Source organism: Triturus cristatus, chromosome 4_1 (genome assembly GCF_964204655.1).
Source record: "Triturus cristatus chromosome 4_1, aTriCri1.1, whole genome shotgun sequence".
NCBI lineage: Eukaryota > Metazoa > Chordata > Amphibia > Caudata > Salamandridae > Triturus > Triturus cristatus.
The window spans coordinates 879548014-879561256 of record NC_140585.1 but is presented as its reverse complement, the minus strand read 5'-3'; the positions used below and the strand labels follow the sequence as shown (position 1 = coordinate 879561256).

At 46.2% G+C, this 13243-nt stretch overlaps 1 protein-coding gene across 2 annotated transcripts in view; it reads right to left on the bottom strand.

The window, feature by feature from the left end:
• Positions 1-13243, bottom strand: part of LRGUK (leucine rich repeats and guanylate kinase domain containing) — a 397810-nt gene that overhangs the window by 295431 nt on the left and 89136 nt on the right. For both annotated transcript variants that reach the window (XM_085653594.1, XM_085653595.1), the window contains exons 2-5: positions 12906-13013; positions 12725-12806; positions 945-1045; positions 531-612 (exon numbers count right to left, since the gene is read on the bottom strand). In XM_085653594.1, coding sequence (XP_085509720.1) covers positions 531-612; positions 945-1045; positions 12725-12806; positions 12906-13013 — 373 coding nt within the window. The remainder of the gene's footprint in view (positions 1-530; positions 613-944; positions 1046-12724; positions 12807-12905; positions 13014-13243) is intronic.

The window sequence follows — 13243 nt, the reverse complement described above, 5'->3', positions numbered from 1 at the left end:
GAGGGACTTACTATGCAACCCCTCATTCACTGGCTTCAAAAGAAACCTAAAATGCCATCTACTCAACAAATACTGGAATACTTGAAAAATTCTTGACCTCAGTTCTATCAGTCTCTCCCTTTAACCCGTTAAACAACTTGCTGTTTACTTCTGTTTTGCCTCCGTCTACCTTGATGGTCGTTCTCTCACTGGATGCAAAACTGGCGACTTGCCCGTTAACAGTAACCACCCTCAGGGCCTAGCTGCTGTGTATGTACCTATTGTATTCCACCCTCTTTGTCAAATATTTCCATGTGTAGTTACTGTTTGTTTGAACATGAGCCTTAGTTTGTTGTGCGTCATTTAGGAAGTGACTGGATTATTGCCTGCTCTTGATTCTGGAAAGCGCTCCGATACCTAGCGCTATATAAAACTTATAAATAAATACATAAAATGGATGACTCCTGTATTTGAATTGGGGAGATTTAGAAAGTGTTATTCTTATTTAGTTGAACTATTACCAGGATCCCCTTCACATTTGAAAAGGATACAGCTCAGATCAAGTCTTGTAAGGGCTTGATAGGCAGACAGGTCTTTCATTTCTGTGATGATGTTGTGTGAAAGGTTAACCACCTAGAGAGAAAATGGCACAGCAGTTTAGTGTTTTATAGACATGTTAATATTTCTCACATAAGGCTTTAGGCCTGGATATCCTAGCATTTCCAGCAGGCCCAACACTTTTGTTTTAAAAAGTGTTGGGCCTTTTCATTTGTTTTGAGCATGAAAAATGCAAAGCTGAGTAGAATTATAACCTCTCTTGGCAGTGATCAATTCCACAAGGTAGTCATAGAGCTGAACATTGTCAAGCATTACATAGTGAAAGTCATTGGCTAGGAGTCACACACACCTCATAGGGCACCATAAAGTAAACTGACATTTATGAGCAAATCATTTATATATTTTACCTTCAGATTTCTGGGAGGCTCAAAATCCAAAAGGGTGCTCAGTTCATTGTAGGAAGCATCGAGCTCAAGCAAGAACGGCATGTGGCCAAGGCATGACAAGTCTAAAACAGGAAAAAGACATTCATGTTCTTCTCATAAAAAAATATGGTAAGAAGTAGCACTAATGACAAAGCCACAAGCACATGTGGAGAATTTATAAGGATGTCTCTGAGGTTTTTTTGTCTGTGATGCTCAAAACAAAGAAAACCCTCACTAACGCATAAAAGCTACACATGACTAATTGTTGGGACTAGGTATAAAGAGCAGATTTGCACAATAATCAGAGTATTCAAACATATTCAATTTTTATCAAAGAGATAACAATATAGAAATGATTCTTAGACTATATTGTGATGCACTGATATTTATTAATTATGAATTATTTATTAAACTGAGATTGAAACGTACCTGCATAAAGTAGAGAAGGTAGGGAATTTTGAAGGATGGGTAACTGGTAACCCCCATTCAGATGCATTGCCTTTTAATGAGTGGGAGCTGTTCTGCAACAATGGTGCGGAGACTTTCAAATGAGACCCATTTAAGGTCAAGGAAGATACAACAAAAGGCCAATATGTTGGAAGAGAAGCTAAAGTACCATAATGATTTAAGAATAATATACAAGTTTTGAAGCCCAGAAACATAGCTCGAACTCATGGAAAATATGGAATTCATATTTACACACTAGTTCCATAAGAAGCATTTATGCACACATCTCAAAGTGAAGCATCGTTATGTGGGTGTTAAAGCACTTCCAAAATTGTTTAAAAAGAGCACATAAAAGTGTTGTAAATGACCAAATTTAGAGCACTTTATTATGTCTTTTTAGTTCCTACAAATATTATGATGATGGATGTATTTTTTTGAAAAGTCTACATACATAAAAAAAAGGTGCAAAGTACTTGAAATTGATAAGAAACTGAAACACTAACTTCCGGCCTTTTACAGCACGAAAAGGTTTTGTGTTCTCAAACACTCCGATTTGGTTTTTGTTACCGCAAAAAAATTGGGCATGTACAAAATCCATTTAAGAAATCAATAAAGTTTTTACCAACTTCAAAAATTGGATTGTGACTGGATATCAATTTGGTATCTAGAAAGGGTGTGTTTTGGATGTCTATTACAACTACTGAATTGTTACCAGAAGTATCTTGGTTTACGAACAAAATTCCAGTTGCAAAACATTTAAAAGTTACTGATTCCCAAGTTGGAGTTGCAACTCATTCGCAAAAGGGAAGAGGTCCCCGTTTGATGACTTTTTTTTTTTAGATTTGAGGCAAAAGTTTCCGCAAAAAAACCCAGTTTTTTTAAAGACACATTTAATTTAAGGAAATTGGGCTCCTTCAAAAACTTAACTTTATTTAAAATCAATCAAAGACATGGTTTGTAAAAGCTGATCCTTTCAGAAGAACAACAATCAGAGTGAGTTGCAATTTGTGACTGATCTCATTAATATTATTTAGGTAGGTTGGACTGCGACTAACTATGATTACTTCATTTATGAACTGACCTATCATATATAGGTCAGTTCAAATACATTTTTGGTAAAAAAAAGACTGGTCACAAATCAAGACAGCTTTTGCGGCCAGACTAAAGCACATGTGACCTAGAAATTCTTAATGCAACCGAAGGATCAACTGGAAGAGTGTATGAACAGCTGGGGCTAGATGGGTTGTCACCGCAGGCTTGTGTGGTTGGCGTAAAAAATGATTTTATGTCAGGACCGGAGGCTCAGATTATGCCTTCTTCCTTCGCTTTATTTTAACAGCAGCATATTTCCAACAACACAATAACCAACTACATTTCCCATGAACAACAGGGAAACAAAGTTCCAACAGGAGTCCTTCCTCGCTGTCCGCACTCCAGCCAGCCAGCATAGTCCCTTCACGCTGTTTCCTCTTCCTCTTTTTTCGCTGCCCGGCAGCAGATACGTCGAATTTCTTTATTCTCCTGTTACGGGGTTGTTAGTTGTCTAATTTGGTGGCATTTGCTAGCGCTTTGTATATTTTTCTGTTTGCACAGATTCCCTTTAGTCACAGGACGTTTTTAAACGTACCTTACGTGACTGATACCCTGAGAGGTGCGGTGTGGTCCTCCCGCCGCCAAGGGGCGTAGTGCACTCTCTATGGGCAGCGCGAGTCAGGCACTAGCATTAGAGCCCTGCCCGGTGAGAGCTCAACCTTGTCTCTTGCCACCTGGTTTACGCCCTGTGTGGTTTGTATTTTTCCCTGATTTTCATTGAACGCCCTTATGAGGGTCTGTAAGACATCCTTGAACACCCTGCGGGGTCGCAATTGCACCGTGACTTGTGGTGCCTGTGGGACACTGTCCCAGGTGGCTGCCCTGTGTTCAGAGGGCTGGTATGTCCCTAGGGCTCTGCCCATTAATCGTGTGCGCTTGGCCACTCTTAGTTGTCTGGGCTCCCTCCCAGCTTGTAAACAGAGCACCTGTAGTGCCTTTAAAATAGTGCTTTCAGCACCGAGCTGCCTGTGCTCCTAAATTACTTACCTGTACTACACCTATATACTTACCTAAGACTATGCAGTTGGAGCAAGATCAGTACCAGGAGGAGGATCCCTTGGCGTACCTCCCCTGGAATGATGACTTTTACTAGGCAGTGGATGACTCCATCTACAGGGCTGTCAACCAAGCCATAGGGCCTTTGGAGCAATGCCTGTCAGCGCAGATAGCAAAAGAGTTCACCAAGTGGGCTGCTCCCGCGCATGTTACCCCTAAGTCCCCTCCTGCGCCTCAACCTTCTGGTTCTCCCCCTGCTAAGAAACCATGTCCTCAAGGGGTGTATGTAGATGCTTTTGCCCCTCTGAAACAGGCTTTTTTGCCGCAGGTGCCCCCGCAGGCTGACCCGGTGCCCCCGCAGACTGCACTCCAACACCTCTGCGCACCACTACCCCTGATCCATTTGATAATGGAGACTCCCCCGGAGACACGGACGAGGAAGCGAGTTCCTCTGGGTCGTGGCTCCCGATGACCGCTCCTGCCCCAGGGGGGCCTCTGATATGTTGGACCCGGATGACATTGTCCACCCCATGTCTATGGATTGGGTTACTGGGGATAAAGTGGCCCAGTATGTGGTGAGCCGTCTGTGCAAACCAATGGACAAGGACACTCGTAACCGCCTTCGGGCAGAGTGTCCCTGCCGCAGTTTGGAGGGAAAGATTGCCCTAACACCCGAAATAGATCCCAAGATGGCAACCTTCCTAGCGAAATTCGTACGGGACCCTAAAAAGGGCATTGATCAATCCTGGCGTATGTGCCAGGACAAACTGCTGGATGCAGTGGGGCCTGTCACCAAAATTCTTGACATGGCAGAAGAGGCCAAGGTGTCCGGTGCCCTTATATCCCCGGAGGATCTCTCGAGCTGGGCGCAGTTGTGATTATTGGAAACGCGAATTGCGCGCTCTCCACGGAGAGAAGGCAGCCGCTCCTAATTAAGGTGGACCCCAAGTGAGGTGACCTGGTTTCCTCGGAGGCAGGCGCTGTGGCCCAGGGGGGCTTATTTGGCGAACCGTTCGTCAAAGAGTTAGGAAAGTTTGTGGGGACTTTCACCTCACTTGACAGAGCCCAGTCGAACATTAGGAAGGTTTTTACTCCCCGGGTTTTCCAAGGGGCCGGTCGTGGTAGGGGCCGCACGACCGGCCGCTTCTCCAACTCTGACAGGGGGCAAGGCTCCGGGCAAGGACAATATCAAGACAATGCCCGCTTCAACACTTTCTATCCCACCAGAGGGCAGAAGTTCCGTGGATGCCAAAGAGGCAGCAGGGTGCTGGAAGAGGTGAGTGTAATACCCTCGGCGAGCTTGCAGGTGGGGGGGGTCGCTTGGCGCTGTTTTTCCCGGCTAGGGTTTCCCTCACGAGCGATGCTTGGGTGCTGCAGACGGTCCAGGGCTTCTGGCTGGAGTATCATGGCCATCCACGTCAGCTTACCCGGCCCCGTCCCATCTCCTTCTCGCAATGCGATACCGAGCTGGTACGCGAAAAGGTCTCTGCCCTCCACCAAAAGGGGGCAATTTGCCGCGCAGCGGAGCATCCGGGTGGTTTCACTAGCAACCGCCGGTCATCAACTTGAAAAGTTTCAATAACTGGGTGGTTTGCCGCCACTTCAAAATGGAGGGGATCCACCTCCTCAGAGATGTGCTGAGACCACTCAACTAGATGGTCTGACTCGACCTGAAGGACGCGTACCTGTCGGTCCCTATTTTCCCCTCTCATCGGCGTTTTCTGCAGTTCAGGTGGGAAGGGCAGGTTTTCGAGTTCACCATGCTGACTTTCGGGCTATCCTCCACTCCGTAGTGCTTCACAAAAGTTCTCAGACAGGCGGTGGACCTCCGGCGCGCGCAGGGTGTTCAAATGATTGTCTACTTGGACAACATACTCTTTCTGGATCAGTGCCCCAGGAGGCTGTCCAACCAGTTGAGGACCACGGTCGACCTCCTCCAGGGACTGGGGATTGTCATAAACGAGAAAAAGTCCCTGTTGGTTACGGTCCAGTGTGCAACCTTTTAGGCTTCAATGTGGACTGCGTCTCTTCCACTCTGAGTCTTCCTGCCAGGAAGATGATGAAGATCAGGCACGAACTGCGCCAGACCTTGGCGAAGGCGTCTCGTAGGTCTTCTCTACTCCTCCATACAGGCCATTTTTCCCAGACCTTTGCACTACCGTGCCATGCAGTGCCTGAAGGCACATCACCTCAGGAAGGGTTTAACGTACTCCCAGTCGATACCTCTGACAGACTATGTGAGGGACGAGATGGAATGGTGGCTCACCCACATGGAGGCGTGGAATGGTCGGGCTATATCCGGTTCCTCTCCGGATATTGTCATCAAATCTGACGCCAGCCACTTTGGCTGGGGAGCAAGGGGCGGAGAGCTCTCCACGGGTGGAGCCTGGTCCACTCACGAACAGTCATTGCATACCAACTACCTGAAGCTGCTGGCATGGTCATTTGCGGTGCAATGCTGGACGAAGGACAGGGTACAATTGTGTATCCTTCTCAGGATGGACAACATCTCTGTGGTCCGGTACATCAACCACCTAGGTGGCACCAGATCCAGGATCTTGGCGAACCTAGCCAGGGACTTTTAGCACTTCTGCCTAGACAACCAGATCTCAGTGACGGCAGAGTACCTTCCGGGGTGGGAGAACGAAGTTGCCGACTGGCATTCTTGTCACCTCCAGGATGCCAGCATGTGAAAGCTGGACCCTCAGGTCTTTTCTCAGTTGTTGGAGAAGTGGGGCCCCTTCTCGGTAGACCTTTTTGAGTCACGACTAGATCATCAGTTACCAAGATACTTCAGTTGGCGGCCAGATCCGCAGGCGGAGGCAACAGATGCGTTTCTCCAGGACTGGCAAAGTGAGCACGGCTATGCCTTCCCTCTGTTCTCCATGATCACACGAGTGTTCACGTTGCTTCGCCGCCACCAGGCGGAGGTGGTGTTGATCATACCCTGGTGGAGGTCTCAAGTCTGGTTTCCGGTTCTACTGGAACTTTCTTGGGATTTTCCAATCCAACTCCCCCACTTTCCTCATATTCTCCTCAATCCCGATCTCGTTCCCCATCAGCTGGTAGTGGAAGGAACGTTGAGAATGATGGCCTGGCGGATCTCCGGCGTCTCTGGTCGCTCCCAGGCCTTTCGGGGAAAGCTGAGGACTTGTTCATCAAGGCACGGGCGGACAGCACGACCAAGAGATACCGGTCAGCCTGGCACAGATGGCGTCGTTGGTGTGTGCGAAGGAGTGTCGATCCCGTGGGGGCAGATGTAGTCCACGTCCTTAATTTTCTGGCGAGTCTGGCGGAGGATGGTCTGGCTTATAGGTCAATCAATACCTTTTTCTCCGCGATTTCAGCCGGTCACATTATGGTGCAGGGCTCTCTGGTGGGTGAGCGCCCTTTGGTTTGCCGGTTTCTCGGAGGGATTAGGATCCCTCTCCCTCCAGAGCCTCGATACTCCAGCCTTTGGGACGTGAATCGGGTGTTGCATCTTTTTCTTTCTTGGCAACCAAATAGGTTTCTGTCCCGTAAGGAAGTAACGGCCAAATTTGCAACGCTGTTATGCCTGTTCTCGTGCAGACACGTCTCAGACGTGAGGGCTTTGGACATTTCAGCCAGTGTTTTCCCGGGAAGGGGTATCGTTCACAGTAAATAGAAGGACCAAGAGTAATACCAGGGTCATTTCGTACCCAGCGTTTCCAGATTCTCCTAAACTGTGCCTCCGTACTTATGAGGATTTGACTGACGAAACTCGCCCTCCGGGTGAGAAGCAACTGCTCGTTGCCCTACGTAAACCATACAGAGCAGTCTCCCAACCATCGCAAGATGGGCGTGTTGGGTGATGCGGGAGGCGGGGATCGATACGAAGCAGTTTGGTGCTTACTCGGCGCGAGGAGCGATGGCCTCCAAGGCTTTTTCGTTAGGGGCGCGCTTGGAAGATCTGAGGCGCGCAGCCGATTGGTCCTCTGACTCCACCTTTAAGAGGTTTTATTTCAAACCAGTACTGGAGGTGGCAAGGCTAGTAGTCGACAAGCTTTGAACAGGCATATTCTGAGCCTCCGGTCCAGACATAGAATGAAAATTTGCCTCACTGTTGTGCTGGTAAGTTTCAATTCTATTAAGGACAAGGAGGCGAGGATTATCTCGCCCAATGACCTCTGAAGATGTGCACCCTCCCTGTTCTAATGTAAGCAAGACATTCATGGGTCTTTACAAAGTGGTAATGAGTTGATGAAGTTATTCATATATTGTTGTTTGCTGGTGTTTTACTGCAATTGGTTCCAGAACAGTCCTCTGACACTACCTATTTTGCAGAAAATTATGGTTCCAAACATGAAGCGTGAAAACCGACAAGAAATGGTTTGCGCAAAGAAAGAGGAAACAGAGTGAAGGGACTATGCGGGCTGGCTGGAGTGCGGACAGCAAGGAAGGACTCCTGTTGGAACTTTGTTTTCCTATTGTTCATGGGAAATGTAGTTGCTTATTGTGTTGTTGGAAATATGCTGCTGTTAAAATAAAGCGAAGGAAGAATGCATAATCCTCACCTCTGTGTTCTTAATAGAATTGAAACTTACCAGCATAACAGCTAGGCAAATTTTAATTGAGTAGCACCACTATGGAACTCAAGGGCATTTTTAGCAAATAATATTTACGTAAATATCTACAGATCGGGAAAGAAAAATTATTTAATATGACTTTTGAAGCCTCATAATGTAAAGCATTTTGTCAAAAACAATGAAGTACAGGTGGGATTCACAGAATGATTTAATACAACTCTGACGATTAGATGGTTCAGTGACTCAATATCTGCACCTGTTAAGTGAATTGATCTTTAGAAGTCACAAGTTTAAAACCCAGTCAGTCAAACTCTACATTCCATAAAAATGGTGATCTTTAACTGAGACGTTCATTAAAATGTCAGGAGATCATGAAACAAGAAGAAAAGTGTTATAGGACAGGCACAAGATAATTTTAATTCTATGCTAAGGTTAGTTAAAAGGTTAACATGTCATCAACATAATTCATTCTTGCAAAGCTTTGCAACCATGAATGACCTTTTCTGAAATATTATTTTGCCTAATGGGTATTGAGTGCTAGTGGGTTTGGGAAGGAAGGAGTAGACAGGCTCCTGTGAGAAGAGAAAAGCATGCACTTACCTTCCCGTAAACAGAAATGCAGGAGGATTTGGGAACCCACAAAATAAACTAGATGGGACTGAAGTGCAGATGCTGCAGTTTGAAGACAAACTACAAGCCCAAAGAGATGGTGTTAGACCTGTCAGCCCTTTGGGTGGTCCCTCCTCATCATTATTTATTTTGTCCCACTTTTGCCTCAAACCCTGTTTGAATTTTTCCTTTTTGGGAACCACCAGACTTTTTAGTGTTGCTGCAGATTCAGGGAGCCATTTTATCTACCCCTGAAACTTCTGTCTGAGGGCCTGGAGCACAAAATGGTGGCCACCTGTGACATCACCAGCATCCACTGGAACCTACCAGCACCTTCCAGAACATTCCAGAACTCTGTGACAGTTGGAGGCGGTTTAGAATGTTGGGAGGTTAAGACAGAGTGTTGGCAGTTGGAGCTGGCAGTTGGCACCTGACTGGTGAAGGGAGAGCAGCACAACAGTGAAGGAGGAAGGAGTGAAGCAGCAGGGGTGGAAACTTGTGCCTGGAGTGGGGTCCATAAACCCACCCTTGATACTTGTCCCTACTGATGGATCCCAGCCTGTAGCCCTGTGTGGGAAGAAGCCAGAAAAACTCATCCTAAGGACCTGGACAGCAGGAACAGGCCTTAGAAGCAGAAAGCAGCAAGATCCTGACCTGGAAACTGGTTTCCCTGGAGTCCGGCGTCGAGTAGCCTAAGACCTGGAGCCCGAGGTGGAGAAGCGGCGCTGACTGAAGAAGCAGACGTCGTACCCGGAGCCGCCTGAGGTCGTGAGAGGGCGCCGACGGAGGTCGTGAGGAATACCAAAGGTCGAGGAGGAAGTTAACCGAGGTCGAGTGAGCGGCGTCATCGGAGGAGTGAAGTCCGCCCTCCGGAGTCGTCGGAGACCGAGGTGAAGTGTACCGGAGGTCGGGAGTGAGGATCGCACTCCGGAGTCGCCCGGAACCTGAGAGGAGGAGCACCGGAGGTCGGGGGTGAGGATCGCACCCCGGAGTCGCCGGAAGTCGACATCGAGGCCAGGCCGGCCGACGTCATCGAAGCCGAGAGCGCCATCGGACCGGAGCCGCCCGAAGTCGACATCGAGTAGAGACTGTCCGACGCCGTCGAATCGGAGGTCGAGATCGAACCGAGGCCGCCGACATCGGACCGGAACCGCCTACCGGCGTCGTCTAGAACTGACATTGTGCCGAGGCCGCCGAGACCGAACCGGAACCGCCTCACGGCATCGACACGACTCCAGCGGCGTCGGAACATCAGAAAAAGGGCAGTAAGTGGAGTAGAGGGCGCCTAAGGCCCTGTGGAGACCTGAGAGACTGCTCTAAGGGGCTAGGGAGGTGCTGGAACCAACCTGACTGTGCCAGGGGTGAATTGGGACTAACCTAGAGAGGTTGTGTGGAGAGAGAAAGCCAGGGCACTGGTATTCCCCCCTTGATCTACCTCAGTTTAGGCCTCAGCCTTGTCTCAGCCAGGGAGTAGAACCCCTCAAGCCTTCCACAACCCTACAAGCTGTGCCTGGGCCAAATCAGCCCTTAGGAATTGAAAAGTGAACTGATTACATGAGTGTTGCTGTATACTTTTAATTATTTATTGGGGGCACTGTATTTATTGTGTTTAACCTATTTATTGCTTCACTATATTTATTGGTCCACAGGACTTGTTGGTGTACAATATTTATTGGTACAGTATTTATTGCCTCAGAATATTTAATTGCCTGTATTAACTGCACTTGTATTTATGTCCTTAGTATTTATGATCTTCCCTATTTATTGAATCTTAAGACAGTATTTATTTGACCTGCACTATTTAAAATTTGTATATTGTGATTGACTTATTTATTTTCCCAATCAGCAACTAAGAGAAAAAGATAAAGAAAGATATTTTCATAATTTTTACGGTGTAGAGTCGTTTTTGGAACGGATGCACGCATGGTTATTGTATGGGTATATTGTATGCTTAGCACGGTGCCTGTGTCCTGACCACTCGAGCCAAGCTACCACAGTGTGTTCGGGGAGTCCACCACCACCCTGCGGAGTGGGAGTGGGCTGTTTCCAACAGATGGCTATTTAAAATTGAATACTCAGATCGATTAGCTTGCGTACAGACTAAAGACTATGAGTTGAGGAACAGCTGCAGTAACTTCAAGATACTGGTAATTCCTGAGGGACTTTGAGAGTCCCAATGTAAATAAGTTCATCCTAAATCTACTGTCCAAGTTACTTGCATTGCTATTGAATATCATACGGAAGTTTCACGTGCACACAGCTTTGAGTCCTCAAGCAGACCCTGAGAAACCACACAGGCCATCCATCATGCAACTCCAAGATTCTGCCAATGGATAATGAAAAAACTGGAATTAAGTGGGGAAGCCATGAAACATGTTTTACCAAGATCTTAGCCCGAGCTCCCTAGAGACGAGTCAGCAGTTTGCACTGAAACGTTTAAAGAATTAAAAATACACTTAACACTTAGGGTTATGCACAAGTCTAAATCAGATTTTGCTGCAAAGGCAAGAATTACAAAATTACCCCACTAAGAAACTTATTATGACTTTGGTGGTGTGGGAGCAGGGCTGCCACACTGCCGCACTGCTCCTTCACCACCAAGCCAAAACAGACCGCCAGATTATGACTTTTTAAGTCGCTGGCGGGCAGTTCTTTGGCGTTCTACAGCGGTGCCTTTAAAATAGGCACCGCAATGGGAATGTCAAAGCATGTTCCTGCACGGACCGAAAATGCACAATGTTGTGCATTTCATTCTGTACAGGAACATGGGGGTGCATGCAGACAGGAGGCCACACCATGTGTCCCCCTGCATCCATCCAATGACTCAGAGGCACCAGGTGGCCCTGTAGGGCCCCTTTGTTTCCTCACCACCACACTTTTCTTGGCTGTCGCACCGCCATGAAAACTGTGGCAGTAAGAAAGCTTGTAATATGCGTGGCGGGGCCACAGAAGCTCCACCAAGCATATTGCGGCCCCAAGACCACGGCACCACTGCCCTGGTCATAATAGGGTGGTTTGAAGACCACCACCGCTACGCCCCCGTCAGTCTGGCGGTCCATGAACCGCCAGACTCATAATAAGCTCCTCAATTAGATTTTGGATCTCCTTGACCTGAGAAGGGATCACATGTCACACTCAACAGACAGGCAAATGTAGTGTGTCTATGCATTATTTAAAGTTACTTCCATTATTCATATGTGGAGCTTGGACCCCAACTGCTGATTGGCTTAATTGAATTATGCCAATAACCATATATCACTGTGTAGTATATATTGTATATATAATTGATAGAGTGCTTTTGTTTACATATGCACACGTAAATGTAATGGTACTTCCCCTAACTAGTATTTCAGTATACATTACACCAAACCAAAGAAACCTGTATGTCAGTAAGAATACGGGTCTATGAATACAAAAAAGAACATTGATTCACCTGGAACTCACTTGATCCGATGCAATACATTTGCAGTGAAATTGCTACGTTCAACAAGTGCATATATACATAAGCCAGCCATGCATTAGTGTTAATAAAACATTTTTAATCAACAGAAATTAATATATCAGTAAATTTACATTAGGAGTTTTTATTTCTGAGAAGAAAGAGTGCGTAATGCCCCCAGTGAGGAAAAACCAGAGAGAAAGAAAGGTGAACACATGGTGAAAAAGGATAAGGGCATGCGATTTAAAACTCTTATTTTGGACACAAATATTGGTATTATAAACTACATTAAAAAGGTACAAAAATAAATCTATATACATCAAAAATCCACAGAAACAGTTAACAATAAAGGCAAAGTACAAGACTATGAAAACGTGTGGTCCTCTTCTGGAGTAGTTTAGCTCTTGAAATGAAGCACACAGTCCAAATGCAACTCAAAATAAATTTAGTGCAGTCTGATTGCATCATTATCCTGCTAGATTAGTGATCCTATACAGACGAAGAGCAGCTTCCGAGTCATCAGATTTACACAGGACATGACTCAGCACCTTTAAGACTCAACTGATGTACTTTAACACTCATCTGAGGTGCTTTGTCAGCCAAGGTTTTTCGCTTAATTGAGTCCTACGTACCATTAATTTTATTGTGCGAAAGATCCAGCTTCTGCAGGTGCACGTATCCGCTGAGAATGTTAATGTCATTTAAATTGCGACCCTGGGAAAAGAGAAGTTGAAAAGATACATAAAAATAAATGAAGAATTATCAGGCAGGTCGGGGGTACTTTCGGGTCTGCTTTTTAAACATAATACTCACTGAGAGGGCAAGATGACGGTACACCAGCTTGGTGCCAAGTCCTGAGCGACCCAAGTTGGACAACCCCTCCATGACAGTCTGCTCCTGTAACACTCCTGCAACGTCCTCCTAAAACAAAAAAGACAAAGTATTTTAATGCAGTGAAGATTCATTGAAATAAAAATACTATGAGAAATAGATTAAGACGCAGTGGAATTTAATGGAAAAGACCGTTAAGCACTCATAACCCACATCATTAACACACCTACCACATTATAATGTTAACAAGCTCAAAAAAGTCAGACTAAACCTCTGTTATAACAGGCATCCTTGATGTGGTTTTCCCTCTAACTTTTTGC